Raw genomic sequence first — 27364 nt, 5'->3', positions numbered from 1 at the left:
GGACAGGGAGTAAGGACAAAAGGGAGGTCCCTCCCATTCCAAGGCAGGGAAGAAGGCCAGAGAAAGACGTGTGGGCTGCTGCCCTGCAGGGACAGGGTCAGGGCACCCTCATCTCCAGTCCTCCGGCCTGGGAAGTGTCCCAAATCCACTGGACACATGCTGTCCAGTCTCTGCCTCCTCTCTGCCACTGACAACCCCCGGCTGCTACCACGATCCAACCCTTCCCCAAGGAGGCCTATTGCACCCTGCCGTGTCCTGCCAGGAAGGCCAGGCCAGCATCTTCCCTGAGCCCAGTGAGGTCCACTAGGTAATGGGTCCAGCCAGCTCTCACTCTCCCAGCCTATCTCCCAGCTCCCCTTCCTCTGGCCCCCTGGTCTCTCTTCAGGCAACCTGAGCTGGGGGTGGGGCTGCCCCCATTTGACTCACTTCTTTTCTTTCCGCTTCCAGCTGCTCCTTCAACTGCTGCAGAGCCAACTCGTTCTCAGCTTTCAAGACAGCACAAGCTCTCCTCTCCGAAGCCTCCAGCTCCTCCCTGAGCTGCTCCAGCGCCTGCCTGCTTTTCTTTTCCAGGCCAGCCCTCTCAGCCTTCTCCTGGGATGCTGCCTCTTCTCTCAGCCTCTGCAGTAAAGCCTCCTGCTCGGCTCTGGGCAGACAGAACGCAATGGGCCCACGCTGTGCATGGGCCCCTCTGGGTGCCAGGAAGCTTCCAGTATGTTCTTACCTCATTCGGTCCTCATCTGCTTCTGCACTGGATTGAACTTGGGCTCGAAGCTGGGACAGCCTTCGACCTTCCTCCTCTCTCATCAGAGCCTCCTCTTCCTCAGCAGCTTTCTGCAGCTGCTCCTTCAGGGCACTAAGCACAAACAGCAAGGTAGGGTTTTTTTCTGTTTTTTTGTTTTGTTTTTTGTTTTGTCGATCAAGGGACTTGAACTCTGGGCCTGGGCGCTGCCCCTCAGCACTTCAGTTCAAGGCTAGCACTCTACAACTTGAGCCACAGTACCACTTCTGGTTTTCTGGTGGTTTATTGGAGGTAAGAGTTTCACAGCTTTTCCTGCACAGGCTGGCTTTGAACCACAATCCTCAGATCTCAGCCTCCTGAGTAGCTAGGATTACAGGTATGAGCCACCGATGCCCAGCTGCAAGGTGGGTTTTTGGAGGAACCAGAGGCCTTTCCTGATCTACTCCGAGTCCCTGCCTCCCTGCCGCTAAGAGCACTACAAGCTTGACTGTAAAGCATCGTATCTTACAGTTAGGTCTATCTTCAGCCTCTGGGTCCATGCTGTCTCCCCATGTTGCCTTCCTAGGGCAATGAGAGGCCGGAAACTCCATGGAAGCACATAACAGGCTGCTGGGTCCCTGGCTCTCCTCTGCCTGCAGGTTGTTCTTAGCATGACATTATTCAAAGAATTCTACATCCACCTCAACCTGACTCTGGATCCACATTCTTCCACTCCCCAGTCTCCTGGCTGTTTTAGGTACCATGTCACCATCTCCACCCAGAACATTCGGCCTTACCTCTTGGCCTCTGCTCTTGGTGATACTTCAATTTATCCTTTCTCTATCACACTGCATATATAGACCCTTCTATCCCATTCCACCCTATATCATGCACCATAGTGCATCAGAATTAAGCTTTTCTATCTTTGCTCTCTTTACAGATATAAGAGCTTCTTTAGTGCAAAAGTCTCATCTTAAAATCTGCTATATCCCAATACTAGACACAGTAAATGACGTAGATGTTCAATAAATGTGCTTCTTTGAACACAATTATCCAGCCCCAGACCATAAAGAAGCCTTGATTATCCAGGAAAGAAATCTGATTTACAGACCAATGATAGCGGTCAGTATTTCCATCCAGAGCAGACATACTCCTGCTTTCACAAACAATAATTTTTTTAAGCCCCAAAAGATCAAGGGATACATGCTGTGCACTCAAGGAATTTAATGCTAAGAAAAACACAGTTGGAGCTGGGCACTGGTGGCTCACGCCTGTAACCCTGGCTACTAAGGAGGCAGAGATCTGAGGAACATGGTTCAAAGCCAGACCAAGCAAGAAAGCACTTAAGACTCTTATCTCCAACTAACTAACAGTGCCCAGGCCCCGAGTTCAAGCCTCAGAACTGGCAAAGAAATAATCACAGTTTAAGCCAAGTATAGTGGTATATACCTGCAATCCTAGCCCTCAGGAAGAAGAAAGGAAGACAAAATGTTTGAAGCTATCTTCAGCTATATATAGCAAGATCCTGTCTCAAACAAAACAAAACAAAGCCCTCATGAGTCTGAAGCCAATTTCTTTGAAAAGCTCTACAGAAAATTCCAAAGCCGAAGAAGATTTAGGATAATATCCTGCATTGCAAGTTATCAACACCACTACTCTAAGAAAATCTAAGCCAAGCAAAAATCCCTCCTTCTAGGCTCCCTAGAAACACTTCCTCTTCTTCCCATGGTTAAATGTACACACAGATGTTGGAGCTGGCAGGAATATTAAAGGTGAAGTCTAATCTCTCCATTTTACAACTAAACCAACTGAGGGTCTAGCCTACTTGCTTCACTTAAAAAAAAAAAGAAAAGAAAACATTTGTTACAAAATCAGTTGTGGCTTTCTGTTGCCCAGTGGAAGCTTCCGAATAGCAGAGAGGAGGCCCCACCCCTCAGAAAGGCTCCAGTGCAAACAGAAACGAGATTCTGCTTTAAGGAGAACCAAGCAAGGTTTTACCCACAGCGACATTACTTAGTTGAGACTAACTGAAACTATATTGATTTCAACTGAAAATAAATCCAAGTGCTGCCATTTACAGGCCCCAAGTTAGATCGTTCTGGCAGGACAGTCTCTACTACACACTGACAGTGCTCATAGGAGACTCTCCCCTCTGGATGCAGGATGGGGGAAGGGGTACGGAAAATACAGCTCCAGACCAAAGGTCAGGAAGATAGAAGAGCCAGCAGGACTACCTCCAAAGTGTCCCATCATAAGGTAAACTGAGTTACCCCTAGCTTGAATAGCCCCAGCCCCAGTGTTTAGTCATGTGGAGGAGCGTGCTATGTATGACAGAAGGACGTTGGATCTGCATACCCTGTGCTGCACTAAGGAGATTGTTCCTGGGCTTTCTTTTTTCCAAATTAGGCATAAATGTTTTATCCATTCTCTGCTCTGTATATCTAAAACTAGTAATTCTCTACCACTCTTAGATAATCTGTCTAAATTGTCAACGAATACATTACTGTTTTTTCGAGCTCCTTTCCCACCCTTGGACTGTGACAGTTTGCTCACTCTCTCGACTATGTCCATTTGACCTTTCTTCTGAACTAATAGTGCTCTGATTTTTATTCTAGCACAGGAAAAAAAAAAAGTATTTCCCAGGATCTCCTGCAACTGGGGAAATCGATAAGATACCAGGGAAAGTATTGACTAAGGTCTAGGAGCATCCCAGTGAAGACCAGGAGGAGGAGGGGGTCCCTGCACCCCACATCACTCTGCAGGGCAAGAGCAGGACCTGAGGGTCTTCTCCTTCTGCTGGCGAAGCTGGCACATCTCCTCTTCCTCCTCCCGCTGCAGCTTCTCCCGCAGCTGCTGGATCTTCTCTTGCTGCAATTCCAGCAGCTGCCTCTGATGGTCCTCAAGGTCCTCGGCCACTGCCTCTCCCGTGGCCTTCAGTGCAACCATTGAGAGCCACTTTAGGGGAACAGCAGGTTCTGTGGACAGCCTGCAGAGAGAGGCAGCAGCTCATCAGCACACTGCTAATATCCACTCAGCGACAGAACATCATAGAGAGAACCCCAATGGAGGGTCCATAGACAAGGGTCTCAAATGCAAATCAGGCCACAAAAAGACAGACAATCAGATACAGTCAACATCTATTATACAGGACAATCCCTCCCTCCCTCCCCCCAAGAGGGTAAGACGCAAAGGCTGAGTGAGGGCTGAGAGCCATAACTGGCTCTCAGTAGACTTGGTAAGTTGTGGCCTGAGCTTAAAACCTAAAACTGTGTCAAGAGCTGGCAGCAGAGAATGTGAAGCTCTGGCCCTAACAGATTCTTCTCCAGAATGGCTCATAGCCCTGTATCCATGTCTCCTCCACGAGAGCCCTGACCACCACTTGAGACCCATGCCAGCAAATCAAAAATAGTTCCCAGAGACTGCTCATTGCCTCCCAAACTGAGCAGGCCAAGTCAATGCATATGAGCTGATGGAGCTGTAGCAAACTCCCCTCCCTTGCACCAAGGGAGCCAGACTCTTTATTGAGCTAAAAATGGCAGGAGATTTTCACTTATTAAAAGTTAAAGGCTTAGAAATAGGCGAAAGAAAGTCAGAGTTGACCTGAATGCACAGGTGAGTGGTAAGGGATAATGGTACACTTTACAAGCTGTTTACAGAGTAATAAGGACTGTCATTTTGCTTGTTTCTGGTTCCTGAAAGAAATACCCAAGTGAACATCTGAGAACATTTTGAACAACAAAGGCCTAAGCAAGATAAAGTATTCACCTGCCAGGGTGACCCTCTTAAAAGGCAGTAGGTGTTGGCACTGCTGGGTCTCTAAGCCTTGTGTTAGAAATTGATCTTGGCACACAGCCAGCACACTTCTTGCATGGTGCCTCGGACACTTCAGGCTGGCACAGTGGCTTAGGAACATGTATGCAAGGCCTGAATCAAAGGGGACTGAGCAACAGTCAAACAGGGGGAGCCAATCATTGTCTCCCCCCAGTTTGGCACAGCAGCAGACAGAAGTGAGTAGGCAGGAGATCAGAAGAACAGAAGGAAGAAAAAAAAAAGTTTAGGGGTTGGGGTTTTAGTTCAGTGGAAGAACACATGCCTGGCAAGTGCCAAGGCTCTGATTTTGGTCCTCAGTTCTGCAAACAAAAAACTGAGCTTGGGAATCCTACTGTAGCCCCTTGAGGTCAGAGAGAAGAAAACAGAAGAGGCTACAAAAGAAGCTGGAACACCATTAAGACTCCTCCTTCCCCCTTTCCTAAAAGCAGAACTCAGACCAGAAAGAGTCTCGAGGCATACCTTCAATTCTTTTCAGCTCCCAACTTGGTCTCCTCCCTCCTGCCAAATCCTGGCTTCCTCTGAGTCCCCACCCACAGCTTCACTGATTCAGACATAAGCGATGTGGCTGCCATCTCCTCTGAGATGCTGCCTTTGGAAAGGGTCACCCCACCACCACCACCACAGCTCTCCGCCTCATCAACCCCCCAACTCATTTCCAACCTTGGCTGAAAACATCTTTTTTCCCTGTGATGGTACCTCTTAATGTCTGACTCCCTTGCGGGCTGTGCAGCTATGTGGAGCCCAGGGATGGATGGTGCGGGAAGAAGGGCATCAGCGGCAGCACGTGCCCTGCCACTAGTGAACCCATCCATGCACCTGGCACACAGGCTAACAGAGTTGTGTCCTCCCTCCTCTGTTATTTGAAAGACACCCAAACACCCCACTTAGGTCCAAAGCACTGAACTATTCTTGAAAGATCTAGAAGAAAATGGGACTCTATGGGAAAGAGTCAGGAAGGTTTCTAGGCCAACCCCTCAGGTATCAGCCTCAGTGAGCCCGTTTCTAACCATGACAAGGACAGCAGAGGCTCTGCAAGTCGCTCAGAGACACACCAATGAAGGAAAGGAAGATGGGAATGCAGGGATGAAGAGGAAGGAAGGAGAAATGGTACCCCAGGAGTGTCCTCAAGCGGGGATTTCCATTAACGCTGAGTAAGAATCAGAGAACTTGTCTCCTGTCATATTCAACTCAGTGACTGGACTCACCTACCAGTTCGCTGCAAATCCTGGTCAAGATGCTAAGGTGATAAAAGGGAGGGCCTTCATGGTCCCCCGTGTCTCAGTCTTCTGGCTACATGGCCTGGCCCTGCCCTCATGAGCACGTGCTCTGCTCCTAACCCCCCTGATTTGGCTGTCAGACACAAGTACTTCCCCAAATACTCTGAAAACCAACTGGACCCTAAAACACTTACCAACATTAATAACAAGCAAGTTACTAGGCCTGAAGTACTTATTAGGAAAGGCAGGAATGGGATAAACCGGGCTGGCAGGGTCAGGGAAAGTATCCGGAAACCCTAACAGAGACAGCATTGTCAGACTGAGGAGGAAACACAAAGTCAAGGCGCCAAGCAGCCAAGATACCTGGGGAGAAGCTGGCGCTTGGGGCTCCCCTCCAGGGGTCCAGGGAAGACAGCCCTCTGGCCTCTGCCTAGCCTGTCCTCTTTCTGAGGCTTCTCTCTCTTCTCTCCTCATGGAAAGTGCCCTGCTCTGCCTGTCAACAGTCAGCAAGGAGACCTGGGGAGCCACCTGGCTCTGTGGGTCATGGCTTTCATTGCAGGATATAGTGCCATCTGAAAATATGGCCACTACTCCTTAAGTGTCATGGTGACTACATGAGGATGTGAGAAAGCACCAGTGTCTGGCAATCCTTGGTGACACATCCTTATTCATCATCAGTGTAGGAACAAGGCCTTGTAGCTCTCATTCACAGAGGAGGGTAGGAATAAATTCCAGCACTGGTCTTCCTCCGTGAAGAAAGTTCACTGGCTATACACCAGAAACCAGAAGTAGGGTCTAGTCCTAACTCTGCTAGTGACTAGTGCTGTAACCTCCAAATCCTGTCACTTCCCTGAGCCTCCATGTCCTATCTAAACAAGAGGCAAGCAAAGGAAGTATGAAAGGATGGGTATTGATGGCCTATGCGTATAATCCTAGCTGCTCTAGAGGTTAGAGCTAGCCTGGGTAGGAAAATCTGTAAGATTCTTACTGCTAACTAGTCAGCAAAAAGCCAGAAGTGAACCTGTGGTTCAAGCGTAGACCACTAGCTTTGAGCAATAAAGCCCAAAGACAACACACAGGCCCTGAGTTCAAGCCCCAGGACTGGCAAAGAAAAAAAAAAGCAAGTGTGAAGAAAGAAGCTTGATGACTTCTAAACTGCCACAGTGCCTGACCCAATGTAAGTAAATCAAAAACACACTGAGCTCTGAACCCAACACATTTCCCAGTCCCAGCACATTCCATCTATATGAAGGCAGAAAACTGGAAAAATCAGCCTACAGGATGGAAGCCAGAGCAGTGAGACCAGAGTGAGTGGATGAAGAAGGGAATGAGGAAACTTTCCAGAGAGATGGAAACAATTTGTGTGTCACTAACCTGAGTGGCTGCTGTGTGGTACACACACAAGCAGACAACCATTACTGAATGGTATAGTTCCAATTTATAAACCTCAACAAAAATGATTTAAAAAGAAAAGTTAGTATTTGCAACATGATTGACCAGGTTTCTGCTAATGAGCCAGAAGGTCTGTCTTTGTCTACTCTCATACCTGGGATCCTGACCAAGAGTCCCAGGACCTAAACTAACCCAAGACAAGGATCAGTGACGGTGACAGCTGCTGGCTCTCAGGAGGGACACAGGGCACAAGGATGCACTCATCTCCCCCTGTGCTGCACTCTGGGGCCGAGCCACAGTATCACCTCCCAAACCAACAACAAAAGGGAATGGGCAGCACTCAAGCCATCCACACACAATAGGGACAAGAAGACACATAAAAGTGGCCCTTACACCTCTGGAGAGAGTGGCGGGGTGGGGCTGACCACCACCTTCTTAGGCTCCTTGGCCTCTTCCTGCCCAGGGCCCAGCTCCTTGGCCTGGGAGTGCTGCTGCTCCTTGACCCTCTCGAGAGAAGGTGGGCTTGGGGCCTGCTCCCTTGAGAGAAATAAGGAGGTTAAAGCCAGTAGGAAGGCAAGAGGTTCAATTAGCGCCTCATTGGAGGTGAAAGACCTGTGGTGGGGATGAGCTGAGCAGGACAACCCCAGAAGGCTTTCCTACCTCCGACTCCAGCCTCCCTCCCCTTGTGGCCTCTCCTATGGCTGTTTTCACCTCCCTCTCGCGGCCCAGCTCCAGTGTACACCCCAGCAACACACAGGGGGCCACCACCACCCTGGGGCCCTTCTCTTTCATCCTCACCTGTGGAGGGACACCACCAGTGGGCTGGGACTGGCTACAGAGTGCTCCGCAGGCTCCTCAGAGCCGTTACACTCAGGCTGCTCCTTGGGGATCTGCAAAGAACCCTCATCACTGGCCTCGCTGTGGAGGGGACTGTGGAACCGCTGCCCATGCAGAAGAGGAGGCGATAACCTGGTTCGGCCAACAGAGCAGCAGTCAGGACCCTCTGTGTGGTGAGTAGGATTGGGAGGACAGTGGTCCCTGGGTTGGTCTCTCCTCAGCCAGCCCCCATCTGTCCCCACACCCACACAGAGCTGCAAGGCACAGCAGTTGGATGTGCAGCAAGGAGACACTCTCCTAAGCTCAAGACTCAGCTCCCTCGATAGTCTGCTGGAACCAGGAACGGTGGACATGCTCACATAGGTCCACTCCTGGAGTTCATCATCACTGGGCCAGAGAGGGATGGAAGAGCTAGTGGAGACCAGGCTCATGTGGTCAGTCTACAGAAAATGCATGAGACTGCAGCACTAAGGAAGTGAAGATACAGAGAGCTTTCTAAGGTTCAAGAAAAGGATGACTATTTTGTTCCACTTCCGGGGGTGGGGAGGTCCCTCTCCGACTGGGGAAGTCTCTCTCCTATCAGGAGAGTTCCTCTCCTCCTGGAGGAGCTCCTCTCCACTGTAGCTCAGGTTGAGAAGCAGGGAGCCCCAGTCAGTCTCAGTGTCTCTGTCTGTCTCTCTCCCTCTAGTCCCTGAGAGCTGCCTCCCATGTACTGTACCTCTTCAAGCCTTTGGATTCCTTGCTTTGCGGCTCTCCTGGGCTGGACTGGCTGTCATCCTGCTCTTGTCTTCCTATCCCCTGGGCCTGCAGGCAAGAAGCAGTGGAAAGTGGACATTAGAGGAGTCTGGATTGCCCTGCTGGATCCCACACTTAGCTGCACTGAGAAGGAGCCCTGGAGAAGACAAGGTCCCAGGGGACACTGAACAGAAGACTCATAGAGCTGTGAAATGCAGCTCTATGAGCTCCAGCTAAGCCTCAGGCTTATAGCTGAAGCAGGGGGCAGATGATCACAGCCACTGCACACAGGGTCAGAACCCAGGGACAGAAAGAGAACACACATAAAGAAATAATCCTGGAGCTGGGCGCTAGTGGCTCACACCCTGTAATCCCAGCTACTCAGGAGGCTGAGATCTGAGGACCGTGGTTCAAAGCCAGCCCAGGCAGGAAAGTTCTATAAGCCTCTCATCTCCAATTAACCACCATAAAACTGGAAGCAGTGCTGTGGCTCAAAGTGGTAGAGAGTGCCAAAGGGTTCAAGGACAATGCCCAGGCTCTGGGTTCAAGATCCACAACTGACCAAAATAAAAAGAAGAAATCCTGGCTTCCCAGTACCGGAAACCTGCAGTGCTAACTGCAAAGAACAGCTATCCATGAGCACCCCAAATCCAAAGAGGTCTAGGTCAGCAGTATCAACAATATACAGGGTGCTGAATTTAAGTGGGAAGACTGAAGACAGCAGGCAAGAACATTAGAAAAGAATAAATCTGAAGAGCAGGGATCTTAATGAAGAAAGAGAAAGCTGTGCCCCAAACCAAAAGGTCTCCAGCCAGCACCAGGAAGGGGAGGACACAGTGACATTCTCTTTACTGCCCCATTCCAGGCTTGCCTAGGGACATGGGTCCCATTAGTAGACCAGAATGTCCCCTTTTCCAGTCTAGGATTATATCATCCATTCAAAAATAAAACCCCAAAGCTTATTTTAAGTCTTGGTATCTAGGCAAACTTAGCAAGCTGATGAGAAAAAGACAGTGAGAGCAAGTGAGAGCGAATTCTTAATGATGGCAAATATCTCCCGCAAGGGTACAGTGATGTAATCAGCCTGGGCCATTCTTCGTTCTAGCACTTCCTGCCTAGAAGGCCAACTCCTCCACTGTACAATGGGAGAGAAGCCCACTGCTCCCGTGTGAGGATTAAATGAGATCATGTACATGAACCCTGACTCCTGAGCTGAAGAAGGCACGCCACAAATGTTAGCTTCTCCTCAGATGCCTCTTCCTCTCCACTAGCCTACAGCAATAAGGAAAAAGAACAGGCTTTGCCAGTGCTGGTCCCCATTCTAAGACCCACACTCCTTCTGCCACAGCAACGGGAGCCCCGTCTGTTCTGGGACACAAGGGTCAACAGGAGAGGCAGAATAGGAGACAGTTCACTCCGTCTTCCCCATGGGGTCCCCAGCCCCGTGCCCACCACCCCCCACACCTCTCCACTGGCAGCCTGAGCCCCAGCAGCTGTGGCTGACTCTGCCATCTGGATGGACGAGGAAGGGCAGAGCTTGAACTAAAACCCAGCTCCCCCAAATTACATTAAAAATAGCAATGCCTCCTGTGAGCGCCTCTCAGAGCCTGCAGCAGAAGGGCTCCCCGCCAGAGCTGCCAGTCCTCATCCCATCAGCCTGGGCAGAGCCTGCAGACAATGCCAGGGGTAAGCAGCCCTCCTGCCCCACCTCTTTCTCCTTCCATTGTTCAACTTACAACATGGCTTTACCACTAAACCATACAAGCTCATCAAATGGCTCCTTTTCTCACTTTTCAAGGGATAAATAATAATCACACAAGCCTGTAATCCTAGGCTGTGATCTGGGGACCAGTGTTCAAAGCCAGCCAGGGCAGGAAAGTCTGTGAGACTCTTACACACACACACACACACACACACACACACACACACACACACACACAAATTGAGAACTTAAGCTGAGTCAAAAGAACATACACACACACACACACACACACACACACACACACACACACACACACACACACACACACACACACACACACACACACGGGACAAGGGATAAAAATTGAGAACTTAAGCTGTGTCAAAAGAACTCCAGGGGGAGGGCAGCAGGGAAGGTAGGGGAAAAACAAGGGAAGAGGCAGCACTGCCTGATAGGAAATGTACTCATTACCTTGCCCAAGTACTGTAACCCCTCTGTACACTATTTTTACAATTAAAAACATATTAAACCTAGGTGCCCCACCACAGATGAATGGATCCAAAAATTGTGGTATCTATACACAATGGAATATTATACAGCCATTAGAAATGACAAAATAATGGCATTTGCAGGGAAATGGATGGAGCTAGAAGGAATCATGTTGAGCGAGGTAAGCCAAGAACGAAGAGACAAACGGTACATGGTCTCCCTGATAAGTGGATGCTAAATCCAAAAGGTTAGGTGATACAACAAAACTAACAGGACTTAAGAAACAAAGAACTCCCGCTCATCTGGTTGAACCACTACTAAATATCCCCATGCTGCTGATCACAAATATGGTATATAACATGTGAACACTGTTATATATTACAGACTGTGGTAGACAATTTGCTCCAGGGAAGTTAGAATGAACTTGTGACTTTGAAATTATGTAATCATTTAATCACAATCAAAAAAAAAAAAAAAAAAGAACCTCGGGGAAGGGAGGGAGGGAGGGGATGGTAGGGGGAAAACAATGGAGGGGGTAACAATGTTCAAGAGGAAGTGTACTCATAACCTCACTCATATAACTGTAACCCTCTGTATAGTAGCTTTACAATAAAAAAAATATATATATTAAAAAAAAAAAGAACTCCAGTGCTCAACACTAACTGCAGAAGCAAATAAGCAGGCAGATTAGAGCTACAGCAGACCAGGTCTTTCTGTCTGCTCCCTTCTTACTGCATCTTCTATATTTTCACAGCAAACTGAGTGAGCTCCCATGGCATAGAAGATACACAGAAAAGGGTCCTTTAAATAGGCTTACCTATTCCTTAGACCTTCTTGCCCCAGAAAAAAGCAGCAATGCCAGGTAAGTAACAGTAATCAGCCAGGTCAGCATTGTTTGGAAAGGGGAGGCATCAAGCACAGCCTGAGTCTCTGGCTTTACCTGCTCACAATACTACATCTCCATCCCTAGCTCAGCTAGGAGGCAAAAAGATGTTTTTGGTACTAGGGATTGAACCCAGATCCTCATGTTTGCCAGGCAACTGCTCTACCACTGAGCTACACTCCCAGCCCTTTTATTTCATTTTGGAGAGAGCTTCTCATTAACTTTGCCTAGGCTGGCCTTGAACTCTACATCTTCCCTCTCTATAATGCCTGGTCTTACCGGCATGCATTACAACACCTGGCTTAAAGATTTTTGTTCAAGATCCAGACCAAAGTGAAGGCAAACCCTGAAACTTGCAGACATCAGGTGCCAAAATCCCTCTTCTATCCATCAAGGAAAAAAATAAACCTCTTCTTAACTTAGGCTCCTAAAGACAGAGTCTGTGTTTTAGTCATCCTGTTTGTGCCAGAAGTCCTCAGGAAACACTGACCTCACATCTGGCAGGGAAGGCAAACATCCACAACATAAATTAAGACGTCTCAAGGACAGCAAAGGAGGAAACGGAAGCGGCATCACAAGTCAGCCTCCATGACCAGGAAAGAGTTTGCTGGGCAGAAGGGGCAACAGCAGGTAGGCAGTATGGAGCTGGAGAATGTGTTTGAGGAAAAGCGAGTGGCAGTGGGCTGAGCATGAGGCTGAGAGGGATGGGTGGGCCGGGATGGGTGGGCCAGGCAGGGCAGTGCCTTGAAATCGACCATCCCCACAGTGCTGAGCATGAGCAGGTGGTCAATCTACAGGCACTGAACAAACATAAAGAGATAAATACACAGAGAGAAACGTTTTCATTCACAGCAGAAACAGAACAGGAATGGTGAGAAGTGTCATCAAAGGCATACCCAGTGCAGTGGCTTATGGAAGTAGAAGGAAGAGAACGCATGCTGTGACTGGGCAGGAATCATCCCTGGGTTATCCCAAAAAGTGACTGTTAGGGAAAAATGAGGCACCAGCCCAGCCCAACACCCAAAGACTCACCTCCCAGCAAGCTCTATCCAGGACTGGGGATAGCATGTCACCATCTAACAGCTGCTCTGAGATCCGGCTGCGAAAACCAAAATCCTGGAGAGACTGGGGAGAAAAGCCTGCTCTGTCTCTGTCACAGTGTAAGCTCACTGGGCCTTTCCACCCCACCACCCTGCCTCCCTGCTCCCCGGCTCTCCTCCTCCCCCTCCCAGCTAACATCAATCCTCCAGAACAGCATCTACTGTGTACCAGGCACTGTGCTAAGTGTCCACATCTACTGATTTCATTTTTAAAGTGACTAGGTTGAAAGACATATGAGAACGAAAGTATTGTAAAATATCATAAATGCAAAGTAGTGAAATTCCCTTAATTTTTCTATTCATTTAAAACTTTTCACAGTGCACAAAAAATAACCCTATGAGACTGAAACTCTTGTCCTCCTCTCACAGAAGCAGAAATAAGTTGAGGTCACCCAGCTGAGAAGCAAAGCTAGGGTCAAATGGGCCCTGGGGCAGACCCCCATGACACATGCTACAAAGCCTGTCACTTTATGGCTGTTTCTCCCTGCTCAGTATCCAACCAGGATACCAGCAATGCCGAAAAACCTGTGGGCAGCTTGGAAATGAGGACTGGTGGGCTCTTTCCAGCTCATCCCTTCCCCCTTTCCCATACAGGTATCCTTCTGGATGATGGAGATTAATTACCAGTGCTTTCTCCACAAGCTTCTCTTGGGGACAGGCGGCAGGCGCTCATACCAGGGCCAGCTCCTTGCTGCCCTTTAGCTACCACACAGCCACCTTCCACCCCTTCTGAGCCTAAGAACCATGCTTCCCTGAGTGAAGGCTGGATACCTGACAGCATCTAATGGGGACAGTTCTGTCATCAGCCTGATAAATGGCGGGACGCCCAGATAAGGTGTGGTCCTGCTGTCCACGGACTCCTCTCGTCACTCTCAAGAAGAAAAATGCTGATGGGCATATTTTGGCTATATGCCATCTTTTCAGGAAGGGCTAGACCCCCTTGCTTCCAAGAGTTTGGTGACATGGCTATTCTTCACGTGTGGCTTTTGCCAACAACATGACTTTTTCTTTCTCTTCCTAGCTTGCGGGACTTTTGAATTTTTTTAATTTTTTTATTTTTGGTGGTATTTTACTTGCAGTTTGAGTCCTATGCCACCTAATACAGCTGCCATCTGTCTCTTAAGCCCAAGGCTCAGTGTGGGGCCAGAACACACAGCTGCCTAATTCCTGTGCACCCCTCCTATTATCGCTGTTCATCCTTGACCCTCTCCACTAATCCCGTCCCTGTCATCTGCCTCCTCCAAACAGATGGAGGTGCCTTGTAGGATAATGCTTGCCCAGAAAGCACTGAAACTCCTCCCCTTAGACTGAGACCTGGCAAACAGAATCAGCACATAGCAGGATGGGTGGAAGGTCTGAGACAAAGAAACCATGGATGCTGGCAGTCCAGGACAAAGCCTTAACTTTAAAAGGAAAACCACAAGTCAAGCACCAGAGGCTCAGCCTGTAATACTAGCTACTTAGGAGACTCAGACCTGAAGGTTCACAGTCTGAAGCAGCCTGGGGAAGACTCCATCTCCACTTAACCGGCAAAAAATTAGATTGGAGGCATGGCTTGGGTGGTAGAGTATCAGCTGCAAGCAAGAAAGCTGAGAGGATGAAGCTCTGAGTTCAAACCCCAGTAGAGGAAAACTATAGAAGCAAAAAAAGAAACTACAGCAGTCCTCCTGGCCAGAGCATAGGGCCCATCCTTACCATAGCTCAGTGATCCCAAAGACACATTGGCTCCCTCAGTTTGTGCACTAGTCCTGCTAGAACTCTGAGGCTCATCACATGATCTCACAGGAAATACACTGCTACATTTAGTGGTTACTCCTATTTTATGTACTCTATTTTATGTTCTCTGCCCTACCCTACCCTTCTCACAGCAAAACAACAGTGTCATGCTTCAAGAAACTATAGCTAACGAGACATAAATTTAAGTCCTAACTTGCCCACTTACTAGCTGTGTGACACTATTTATTTAACCCTGAGGACAAAAAATTCACCCACCATATTGCTTCCCCTTACTGCAAACTCACCAGGCCAAGGAAAGACTTGGGGTCAGAGGCCATGGAGTCTGAGAGATGTTCCTTCACATATCCCATGATCTCTGACACCTGGGGAGACAGAACCATGGAAAAATTCCTAGAGTAAAGCACAGAGGGTCAGTGTCACTATCCAGGGTATTCCCATCAGGCCACAGTTCCAACATAAGACATGCACCATCCCACTGACAGGGAACCCTACCCAACATGAATAACCATACCCTGAATCAAATCAACAAGAGCTGACATAAGTGAGGAAAGCCAAGTGCACTGGAGATGGATAAAAAGCTGGCAGTAAAGGTCTGGAGGCATTGGTTCATCAGTAAAACACCAGTATGAACTTGAGCTCTCAAGTTCAAACTCCAGTAGCACACACACAAAAAAAGGCAGCAATGCACACATTTGGTGCTATCCTAAAAAGTGTGATGAGCCAGGCACCCGTAACTCACACCTGTAATCCTAGCTACTTTGGAGGCTGAGATCTGAATATTGCAGTACAAAGCTACCCCAGGCAGGAAAGTTCATGAGACTCTTATCTCCAATTAACCACCACAAAAGCCAGAAGTAGAGCTGTGGCTGAATACAAAAGCTCATCAGGGACAACATCCAGGCCCTGAGTTCAAGCCCCAGGACAAAAAACAAAAAACTTGGATAGTATCTTTTTTATGAAGTAAATGTTCTTTAAATAAATTCTCTCACGGTCTACCTAGAAGAACAAGATTAAGGGTAGGAAAGTTGACAATGCTGAAGGCTCTTCATTTAGATCTACTTCTGTCCACCTTGTTTACTGGTCTTGCCTTGGGAAAGCACCACTTTCATGTTCTGTGAAGGTCCAGAAAGAAACACAGAAACAGATATAAGGAAGCTATCTAAGCTGGAGCAGAACACTCCCAACTGTGGTAACCTTCACCCTTTCCTACATCTAGGCATATACGCATGCATGAGCACACACACACACACACACACACACACACAAACACAAACATACACACACCTCCTTATAAGAACTTATACTAGAGCAAACCAAGTCTAGAAGTAGAAAGCAGAGGTAGGGAAAGGGAAGAGGAAGTAGGAGAAGAGAGTCATGAAAATCCTAGGAGGGGGCCACAGTAAAGCAGGTTTCCACTCTGAATTTCCAGTGCCAGCAGGTTTTCAGTTTCATTCAAGGTTTTACAGCCTGCTGGGTCTGGGCGTATTTGTCACAATTAAAGGTTCTGGCTGATGCTGACAGCCCAGTGCAGAACCTGCAAATAAATGGAAGCCCCTGACTCAGTAATAAAGACGTGAAGCTAGGAAGCTGTACAGGGCTGGAGAGAGCAACAGAGGGTGACAATGGGCAAGAGCCCGAGGGACACGATAACATACCCCGCTGGCATCAGATCCGCTCTCTTTCATGCCAGAAGCCTCCTTCTTGGCCTCCTTCACTGCCTCTTCCCTCTTGGAACCCTCCTCTCCTGTATCTACCAAATCTTCCAGTGGCTTCTTTTTAGAAGGCGGGCTTTTTAGAGCAGGCTGGTCCTCCCCATGCTTTGTTCCAGAGACCACTGGACTCATGGGAGCCCTAAGATCAGTCTTCTCATCCTCTTCTTTTTCTGGGGGCCAAGGACTCCCTCTTTCCTTTTGCTCAATGCCATCAGCAACGCTCAGGCTGCTGTCTGCACCTTGGCTGAAGAGGTTGCCAGGAGAGGGGGGCCTGGCAATGTCTGGGTCAAGAGAAACATCCTTCTTCTCCTCTGGCTGGCTTGATCTTGGAGAGTCCTAGGGAAGAAGAGGCCATATCAGAAAGGAAGGCACAAGGGTTGCAGGAGAGGATTTTAACAACATGCTACAACACACAGTGCTATTTGTGTTTGAGTTCTGACCTCAGTGGTTTTCTAATAACCAAACGGCTTTTTAAAACACAGTTCCTACACATATACATGCATACACATGCATACATAGTCCAGATCTACTGATTCAGAATTCTGCTGGTGATGCACATACACTGCTGAGCCTGAAAACCACTGCAACTCCGTCCTCTCTCTCATGTCCTCCAGTAATCAATCTATCTCATTCCAACATTAGCCAGATCATAAGATTGCACACTTATTTATTATGCCAATATTTATTGAAAGATGAAAATAGACAATAGGTGAGAGAAAGGTGGAAAAGTCTAAAATTTCTTTCTTATTTTTCACAGGCAGCAGGGGAAAATGAAGAGGGTGTCCTTCACTCCAAAGCCTGCCTATACAAGCTCATCACTGGCAACCCTGCAGGTTTTGGTCATGGAGCTTGAACTCAAGGCCTGGGTACTCTTCCTGAGCACCTTTGCTCAAGACTAGTACTCTACACTTTGAGCCACAGCTCCACTTCCAGTTTTCTGGTGGTTAATTAGAGGTAAGAGTCTCATGGACTTTCTTGCTTTGAACCACAGTCCTCAGGTCTCAGCCTCCTAAGTAGCTATGATTACCTGTGTGAGCCCCTAGTGCCCGGTGACCCTCCTTTCTGGAAGAACCACTGTCTGGGCATCAGCTAGTAGCTGGCAGCTCTCAGCTCTAAGCAATGTTCAGGAGAATCTTTGTGTGTGTGTATGTGTGTGTGTGTGCGTGCGTGAGTGTGCGCGCGCACGGCTGTGTCTATGTCTGTGTGTATGTCTGTGTCTGTGTGTTGGTACTAGGACTGGAACTCAGTCCTGGGTGCTGTCTCTTAACTTTTCCACTGAAAACTAACACACTACCACTTGAGACACATCTCCACTTCAGGCTTTTTGGTGGTTAAATAGAAGTAAATCTTATGGACTTTCCTGTTCGGGATAAGCTTTGAACCATGATCCTCAGATCTCAGCCTCCTGAGTAGCTGGGAATGTAGGCATGAGCCCTGGCTCTCAGCTCAGTAGGATCTTTTGAAAGGAGATCTGAGCAGGACACTTTGCCAGCGGCCACACCCTGCTTCTTATACACAGACTGTACTCTAAAGACTAGTAAAAATCTAAGGATGCTTTTGCTTGAATTCTGTAGAGTTGACCAAAATAGAAACAGAAAATCTTCTCTTGGAAATAGAGCCAGTGATCTCTCTTGGGCTCAGGCTGAGAAGCCTTCCCCACAGAAAACATCTGTGCTTAACAACACTTAGGCTGTCAGGCTGAACAACTTCTGATGAGGGATTTTCAAGACTTCTTGATTCCCTATCCTAAAAACTCAAACAAGAAGCATGATTAATGCAATGGTTTGGATCTGGAATGGCCCTGAAAGGCCTGAGTGTTGGATGATTGGTGCCTAGGGTGGCACTATTAGGAAGGACAGAACTTTTTCAGAAGTGAGACCTCATCTTTAGGTTATTGTGAGCATTCCCTTAAAGGGGATTGTAGTACCTTAGTCCCTTCCTTTCTTCACTCCTGGATACAATGTAAGTTATTTTACTCTACCATACATTCACAGCAGGATGTGCAGCCTCATCCCAGGCCCAAAATCAATCATGGATGTGCACTTCCGAAACTGTAAGCCAAATTTAACCTTTTTGGTTGTTGTTAAATTCTTTCAGTTATTTCATTATAGTGGCAGAAAACCAGCTATCACAACTAAAGAGAGGAAAGGTCAAAGGAGACACCCAAAATATGGAATCTACTGATGCTCTCTGATAAAGTATCTGTGAAGCCCAAAGACATGGTCATTGCCTGAAAGTCTGGCGGCTTAGCTACAAGCTAACCAAGCATCAAGGATGGTGGAGACAGTAAAGCAGCATGGTTTAGAGTCAGCTTTGGAGACAGAATGACTAAGCTTAGATCTTAGCTCTATATTTGCAGATGCAGAGATGCAGAAAAAGCTCTTAACAGTAGGCAGATTATTTCACTTCTCTGTGCTTCAGTTTCTTCCTCTTAAATACAAGGATCTAAGTCGTATCTGCCTCACAGGGATGCTTGGAAGATTAAATGAACGAGCACTAAGTTAGCATTCAGTGGAACTGTGCCTGGTATGCTGTCAGTGTCTCATAAATGTTAACCCATGTTTAATGATGAGACTCCCTCATTCATCCACTCAGCACCATCTATGGGCAGAACACCACCTTGAGGAAACTAAGTATGACCAGACATAGATTATGCCCTCAGGGAACTGAGCCAACATTGAGAAAAGTGAAATGTTCCAGATGGGTCTTGTTATGAGCCTTGACTGCCCAAAGCAAAGAAGCACTAGAGACAGGGATGGCATTATCACTAGCTCCAAGACTGACCCTGGAAGAAAAGCAGAGGTGGGAGTAGAAGAGGCAGGGAGCGCCCAGTGCCACCTCCCTGCATCCCAAGCTCAAACGGAGTAAATATGCTGCGATCACTGAGCAAAGAGGGAATAAGCTTCTATCCTTTAGACAAGCAGCTTCCAGCTCTGGCCAGGCCTCAGCCTCACGCCCCCAACAACAGGCAGCACTCAGCAGGAGCTCCACACCTGGTCTCCAAGGAGAAGGTGAAAGATTCTAGGGGTGGGCAAGGGGTGTCTAGCTAGCCACACTTAGCAAGGAGGGACAATCTAACCTGGCCAAGTGCATGCTGGGCCAAGATTAAGGAAGGCTTTCTTGCTTGAAGCTGGGATTGAAGCTTGGCCCCCCAAAAACACTAACTAGCAAGAGACCTTGGATCAGGAGGCAAGAAGAGGTGTCAGACCCCAGACAGTACCTAGTGCCTCCTGGACAAAGCCCACGCCTCTTCACTTGATGCAAGGCATTTCCTGCCAGCTGGTATGGCTGATTTCCAGCCATACCCTACACACACACACACACACACACACACACACACACACACACACACACACATTGTCTTCTGCTGTGGATAAATGTCATGGTATTTAATGTCAAGAATGTGTTATGGAGCTGGGAGCTGGGAGCTCACACCTGTAATCCTAGCTACTCAGGAGGCTGAGATCTGAGAATTGTGGTTCAAAGCCAGCCCAGGCAGGAAAAGTCTGTGAGACTCTTATTTCCAATTAATCACCAGAAAACTGGAAGTGACACTGTGGCTCAAGTGGTAGAGTGTTAGCCTTAAAATGAAGAGCTCAGGGACAGTCCCAGGCCCAGAGCTCAAGCCTCAAGACCAACAAGGAAAAAAAAAGAATATGTTATGTACATTGTTGTTTTGGGGTTTTTTTGAGGGGGGGTAATTTGTTTTTTGGTGCTGGTTCTGGGGCTTGAACTCAGGGCCTGGACGCTGTCCCTGAGTTATTTTTCTCAAGGCTAGTGTTCTACCACTTGGGTCACAGCTCCACTTTTGGCTTTTTATTGGTTAATTAAGAATAAGAGTCTCATGGACTTTCCTACCTAGGCTGAGGCTGGGTTCGAACTATGATCTTCAGATCTCAGCCTCCTGAGTAGCTAGGATTACAGACAAGAGCCCTCAGCACCCGGCTCGCAGTTTTTTTTAATCGATTAATCTGATACAACTGAGGGCCTTGCATATATTAAGCATGTACTCTACCACTGAATCAAATCCCCAGCCTTTAAAGCAAAATCTCTCTCCACCCCACTTCTCTCCTGACAAACTGAAACTGGTCCCCACAGATCACTGGCTCTTCCTGGGGCAGAGTCTTCCCCATCCTCTGCCATAATAGCTATACTACAATTGCTGGTATCCTTGTCTGTTTCCCTCAACAGATTAGCACCCTCTTGTGCTCAAGACCTGGCACATAACAGCGTAAAGTCTTATTGGCTAAACACTTTTAAAAGGATGAGCATGTAGTGTAGATGTAAAGTTGAGGCTTCCCATTTCTGCCAAAAGGCAATGTAATATTTATGCATCAAAGTCATACAGAGATTAGGCTATTTGTTAAGGTGATTTTGAAAGGAAAAATAGCTTAACAAACTTCAACTATTCATTAGCTATTCAAAATGATGGAAAAAAAAACAAGTAGCCCATCAAAACAGTGGATGGATATCAGTGGGTTAGAGTGTGCTCCATGATAGAACACTGTCTAGTATGCCCAAAGCCCTAGATTTGAGCTCCAATACTGCAGAAGAAAAAAGAAAAAAATCAAAAACCTGAGAAAACATTAATCTGGTAACATTACATTATCAGATTATAAAAATCTTTGCTCAGCCAGGTGTTTGTGGCTCAGGCCTGTGATCCTAACTACTCAGAAGGCTGAGATCTGAGGATGGCGGTTCAAAGCCAGCCCGGTCAAGAAAGTCCATTGAGATTCATATCTCCAATAAACCACCAGAAAACCAGAAATTGCACTGTGGCTCAAAGTGGTATAGGGCTAGCCTTGAGCAAAAGAGCTCAGAGACAGCACCCCAGCCCCAAGTTCAAGTCCCACAACTGACAAAACAAAATCTTTGCTCCAGTCTATTCAACTCTCAAGTTTAAATCCTCAAAAGATTTTTAGCTTGGGACACCATTTGTTGGTAGAATATATACTTAGCATGTAACAACACCCTCAACACCCTCCAAAACAGACTTTTCATATCACAGGATTGACCTTAGTCTGCCTGCCTAAATATGTTGTTTAAAAATGGTTATTATTAAAATAAACGACTGTACTTTCTGCACAAATGTAGACTAATTTCAGTGATGAGTCTAAGTCACTGGAGACAAACACTGGCTACAGACCATCCACAAATGGACATGAAGCATCACATCTGACTCCGTGCTTGTCTGTCACCCAAACCCAAGGCCTGAAGCCCCCAACCAGCATCCACACTCAGGCATCACAGCCTCCCATCCCAGGCTCAGTGGGAACCCAGCTTCACCCTGGGCCTGTCCATGTTCACATTCCTCTGTCTCCTGCCACAGCCCAAGCTGTAAGACTTTACCATCTGCACAAAGAGTATGTGCGGAGGAGTCTGTAAGAACCATCCCATAAATATGAATATTTAACATTCCCCAAAAGCCATGAGCGCTCCAGGTTCATGGCCATCTGTACCCCCTACCAGGACAACAGGCAGGGCTCCTATGATCCTTACAGCACTGGGGGGGGGGGGGGGGGGCGGGGGGGGGAGCGCAGTAGTAGCATTGACCCTGCTCTGGGAAGACCTCCACCAAGACAAACATCAGTCTGATTTATTTTCCAAGTCTCATACTCATCCAGTTGGTCTCAATTCTTTGCACAGCTCCCTGGTGTAGTTCACGCTTCCAATCACACTGACATCATCCTGTGATTGCTAAGCCCTTGCTCCTCCCGCTCCTCCGTCCAGCTGATGGGCTTTCTTCAGCACCACATGGCCATACACACTGCCTGCCTACCACTCCTCTTCCTCCCCCACTCACTCACCTTTCCCTGTTGGTTTGTAATAGACTAGAAATGGATCTGACACCAGCGGAGGGAGAAGGAAACAGAGCTGTATTTTTGCCATCCTACTGCCCTCTCATGGAATCCTGTGCAAAGTGACTGCTCAGTACAGGGGGAAAGCAAACCCATGAAGGAGAGCTGTCATGGGCTGCCTGCGATGGCCAGGGGCAAGGGAAGGTGGACAGCTCAGAGGAGCCAGGGACTATAAGCTGAGATGAAAGCATTCCGAAGGACAAGGACCACATAGGGGTAGCTTTGCCTGTCTAGAACCCCTCATTCATCCCCGTCACTAATCTCCCAACAGAAAAGTTTTATTTCTGCCTAATTCCTCCATAGCAATCCAAACACTCCATGTGGTGAAAAGAAATGAATTTGCTGTGTGCTAGAGACTGGGATGAGAGACACTGTGAACCACCTCACCATGGTACCAAAGAGATCAAGGGATGGGAAGGGGAAACAAAGGAGGAGGCTACAATGCTTGATAAGAAATGTACTCATCATCTTGCCCACGTAATTGTAACCCCTCTGTACAGTATTTTCACAATAAAAAAATGTTTAAAAGCTCCCAGTCCCGCCGGGCGCTGGTGGCTCACGCCTGTAATCCTAGCTACTCAGGAGGCTGAGATCTGAGGATCGCGGTTCAAAGCCAGCCCGGGCAGGAGAGACCGTGAGACTCCTATCTCCAATAAACCACCAGAAAACCGGAAGTGGCGCTGTAGCTCAAGTGGTAGAGTGCTTGCCTTGAGCTGAAGAGCTGAGGGATAACGCTCAGGCCCAGAGTTCAAGCCCCACAACCGACAAAAAAAAAAAAAAGCTCCCAGTCCCCCAAAAAAGCACATATCATTAAAGAGAAAGTTTTAGAATCCAAGACATGTCAAAGAAGTATCTTTTTTGTGGACATTTGAAACTCATTATGACGTAAAAGTCTGCCCAAAGTCAGAGTGAACCATGACCAATCTACACTGGAATCTTGAACCCACCAGCTGATAGCAGTACCAACTATCTACTCAACCCAGAAACTGAGAAAGACAAAGGAAGGGGAAAAAAAGCCTCATAATCTGCCTAGATACCACTCACCTCACCCCAGTATAGGTCATTTATTCATTTCCTCAATTGTTGAACAAAATATACCAAAGCACTTCCTATGTTCTAAGTAACTGGGCTAGGTGTTAAGACATACAGACATGAATGAGGTAGAATCCACCCTCAACTTGCTGAGTCTCTAGGAAAAGCAAGACTTCCTTCATGACACTCCTACCCAAGTTCATCTTCCCAGGCACAAACCTAATCAATTCCTTTTTATTCCATCAATCTGTCTATATCGATTAGTGGTAGGGGATAAGAAAACAAAGCTATCGCGTCAGAGAACTAGGAAACCAAACACATTCAGAGTGGGGGGGGGGGGGTCGGTTTTTGGGACTTGAACTAAGGGCTTTATGTTCTTGCTTGGCTTCTTTGCTCAAGGCTGGTGTTCCACTTCTGGTCTTTTGCTGGTTAACTGGAGTTAAGAGTCTACAGATTTGTCTGCTCAAGCTGGTTTTGAACCACAATCCCCAGATGTCAACCTCTAAGTAGCTAGGATTACAGGTGTGAGCCATCAGCACCTGGCTCCAAGCACACTAAATTCTTTTTTTTTTTTTTGGGGGGGGGGGGGGGGCACGGGTCCGGTCGTGGGGCTCGAACTCTGGGCCTGGGTGCTGTCCCTCAGCTCTTCAGCTCAAGGCTAGCACTCTACCACTTGAGCCACAGCGCCACTTCCGGCTTTTTTCTTTTTGCTTATGTGGTACTGAGGAATCGAACCCAGGGCCTCATGCATGCAAGGCAAGTGCTCTACCACTGAGCCACCTTCCCAGCCCCCACACTAAATTCTTTACCCCAGACCAGGCCCCAATCAGAAGGAAGAGTTTCAAAGTAAGAATGTATCAGGTGGATGATACAGATGGGACATTTAGGGGGAAAAAGTACCCTATTTGTTAGAAAATGCTGAAGTCACAATCAAAACATATCTGATTATGCCTAACCAAAAAGCTCAGGAACAGTGCCCAGGCCCTGAGTTCAAGTTCCAGGACTGGTGTACACACACACACATGCACACACATACTAGAATCAGACTAGACAAAAAACATATAGTAGGGAATGTTCCTTTCCAAATACAAAGACAAACAGTTATTTCAACACCAAGATGAGTTTTACTGTTCTTTACAGAGAACAGTCTGAGCCAGGCGTGCTGGTGGCTCATGCCTGTAATCCTAGCTACTCAAGAGGCTGAGATCTGAGGATCGTAGTTCAAAGCCAGCAGGAAAGTCTGTGAGACACTCATCTCCAATTAACCAGAAAACTGGAAGTGGCACGACACTGTGGCTCAAAGTGGTAGGGCACTAGCCTTGAGTAAAAAAGCTCAGGGACAGTGCCCAGGACCTGAGTTCAAGCCTCATTTTACACACACACACACACACGAACATTCTGATGACAGTAGAAAACAGACTACCATATTTCAGTCCTTGAACTTTTGTTCAAGCTGTTCATTTGCTATATTATTCTCTTATATCCTCCAAATCTAAAACTTAGCTGCCTTTCAAGACACAAGCCAAATGTCATCTCCAACAGGTTTCCCTAAAGTCCAGACAACAAATTTCTTCCCCTAAAGTCTACGAGACTTTATAATCTGAGCAGGCAGGAAGCATATCTCATTTACACTCATGCGACCTATAGCACTTAGCAAAGAGCTCCATGTGGGAACTTTCCATAATAAATGGTTATCTGATACATAAATAAACCAAAAAATGCCCCAAACTCCAGAAATCCTGATCAAGACTAGACAAAATGCTTCTCTTTCCAAATATGCCTCCTATTGATAAGAAAGGCCTAGGAGGAAGGAGGGGCACACTGACATGTGTTTATCAACAAGCTCAGGTCTCACCTCATAGGCAAAGTTATCCCCCAGGGCCTCAAGGTCCAGGTGCAGATTCTTAAGAAGCTCGCTGGGACTTCGGGCACTCTGGAAACAAGCGGTTACAAGTAGTTAAGTTTGAGCCGGGCACCGGTTGGCTCACGCCTGTAATCCTAGCTACTCAGGAGGCTGAGATCTGAGGATCGCGGTTCAAAGCCAGCCTGGGCAGGAGAGACCGTGAGACTCCTATCTCCAATAAACCACTAGAAAACCGGAAGTGGCGCTGTAGCTCAAGTGGTAGAGTGCTCGCCTTGAGCTGAAGAGCTGAGGGACAGCGCCCAGGCCCAGAGTTCAAGCCCCACGACCGACAAAAAAAACAAGTAGTTAAGTTCAAGGGGATTGGTGAGCCCAGGTGAGGGCCTGCAGAGGGAGGAGAGGGTAGGGCTGAGCTAACAGGTAGTATTCAGGCAAGGTCTCAGAGGACTCCAGGGAAGGTCCTCTACTAAGAAGGCCTCACCAGCATGCACAATGCTTTGTGCCAGCCAGCTCCTGTTGGTTCTACTTTCCGGATCAGACCTAGCAGGCGTATAGACCAATCAAGAAAGGAGGCTGTCATCTGGAAATCCATTTTTTACCTTTTTTTTTTTTGACAGTACTGAGATTTGAACTCAGAGTGCTAAGCCAGCACTCTACAACTTGAGCTGGTCCCTTTTTGTATTGGTATCCTCAAGAAAGGGTCTTAACATTTTGCCCAGGTAAGCCTGGACTTCGATCCTCCTAATTGGGCTTTCCTTTGTCTCTAGGATGACAAGCTTGTCTACTGCACCCAAATAACAGGTGCGTGCCACTAGACTTAGTCTTGACTGAAATGGCATGTTGCAAACTCTGATGCTGTGATCCTCCAAGGCCCACCTCCCAGGTGTGCCTACCATACTCACTCATTTTTACTTTAAAATAGCATCATGCACTTGACAAGAAATGAGTGGAAAAGCAAAATATGTATACACTGGAGTATCATTTAACCTTCAAAAGTAATGAAATTCTAATACGTGCTATAACATGAACCTTGAAAATATACTAAGTGAAAGATGCCAGATACAAGAAGAAAAATATTGTTTATGTTGGTGCTGATAAGACATCTCTCACACAGGCAAATTCACAGACTAGATTAGAAATCACCAGAGACTGGAAAGAGCTACCATTGAATGGATATAGCTTCTATTTGGAATTATGAATAAGTTCTAGAAACTGATAGCAGTGACAGTAGCACATTATTAGTTTTTAACACCTTTGAACTGTACTCTTAAAAATGGTTAAAGTGAACCAGGCGGGTGGCTCAGGCCTGTAATCCTAGCTACTCAGGGGGGGTAAGATCTGAGGATCATGGTTTGAAGACAGCCCAGGTAGGAAAGTCTGTAAGAGTCTTATTTCCAACTAACCACCAAAAAAAGAAGTGGAACTGTGGCTCAAGTGGTAGAACACTATTTTAAGCAAAAAGGCTCAGAGATGGTGCCCAGACCCTGAGTTCAAGCCTCAGGACTGTCACAAAAAAATAACTGTTAAAATGACTGGGTGCTGACAGTTCATGCCTGTAATCCTAGTTACTCAGAAAGCTGATCTCTAAGGCTCCAGATTCAAAACCAGCCCAGACAGAAAAGTCCATGAGACTTTTATCTCCAATTCACCAGCAAAAAGCCAGAAATGGAGAGAGCCAGCCTTGAGTCCCAGTACTAGAACACACACACACACACACACACACACACACACACACACACACACACACACACACACACACACACACACACACACACACACACACACACACACACACACACACACACACACACACACACACACACACACACACACTAGAATGGCAAATACCACAGAGCATTTATAGACCAGGGAGAGGACTTGAACATTACCTGGTTGTCACTTTCCCCTTCATCCTCCTCATTGGTCTCCTCCCCTAAAGCCAAGAGGTTGAGAGCATTCTTGTCCTGATGGATGGTGCCCAAGAGACCCCTTGCACAAGCAGAAGTCTTAAGAGGCTGTGGAGGCTCCAAAAGAGAGAAGGAACATGTAAGAACTCATCAGGAAGCCCTTCCCAATAACCCTGGAATGACTCCCCCACTTCCTTTCTTGATGGCTCCCAACCAAGTCCCGCCCAACCCATGAAACTGAACAGGGACCCCCGCTCACAACATTGACTCCCTCCTCCAACTCCCACTGCCTGGGCTATGTGGGAGGGAACAGGAGCAGTACATGCCTATGGCGCCACAGTCCACCTTTCTCT

The 27364-nt window shown here is 47.5% G+C and overlaps 1 protein-coding gene across 7 annotated transcripts in view; it reads right to left on the bottom strand.

Annotated features, from left to right (window-relative positions):
• Nucleotides 1–27364, bottom strand: part of Cep164 (centrosomal protein 164) — a 60124-nt gene that overhangs the window by 10195 nt on the left and 22565 nt on the right. For 4 of the 7 annotated variants that reach the window (XM_042682921.1, XM_042682920.1, XM_042682922.1 and 1 more), the window contains exons 6-16: nucleotides 26994–27128; nucleotides 25099–25176; nucleotides 16297–16689; nucleotides 14926–15003; nucleotides 12837–12929; nucleotides 8714–8799; nucleotides 7957–8127; nucleotides 7552–7695; nucleotides 3495–3704; nucleotides 722–853; nucleotides 427–643 (exon numbers count right to left, since the gene is read on the bottom strand). In XM_042682921.1, coding sequence (XP_042538855.1) covers nucleotides 427–643; nucleotides 722–853; nucleotides 3495–3704; nucleotides 7552–7695; nucleotides 7957–8127; nucleotides 8714–8799; nucleotides 12837–12929; nucleotides 14926–15003; nucleotides 16297–16689; nucleotides 25099–25176; nucleotides 26994–27128 — 1737 coding nt within the window. The remainder of the gene's footprint in view (nucleotides 1–426; nucleotides 644–721; nucleotides 854–3494; nucleotides 3705–7551; nucleotides 7696–7956; nucleotides 8128–8713; nucleotides 8800–12836; nucleotides 12930–14925; nucleotides 15004–16296; nucleotides 16690–25098; nucleotides 25177–26993; nucleotides 27129–27364) is intronic. The other 3 variants (XM_042682924.1, XM_042682923.1, XM_042682926.1) reach the window with 3 other exon arrangements.

The sequence above is a fragment of the Dipodomys spectabilis genome, unplaced genomic scaffold (assembly GCF_019054845.1).
Source record: "Dipodomys spectabilis isolate Male_0828 unplaced genomic scaffold, ASM1905484v1 ptg000076l, whole genome shotgun sequence".
Taxonomy (NCBI): Eukaryota; Metazoa; Chordata; class Mammalia; order Rodentia; family Heteromyidae; genus Dipodomys; species Dipodomys spectabilis.
This window is presented reverse-complemented; position numbering and strand designations above follow the sequence as displayed.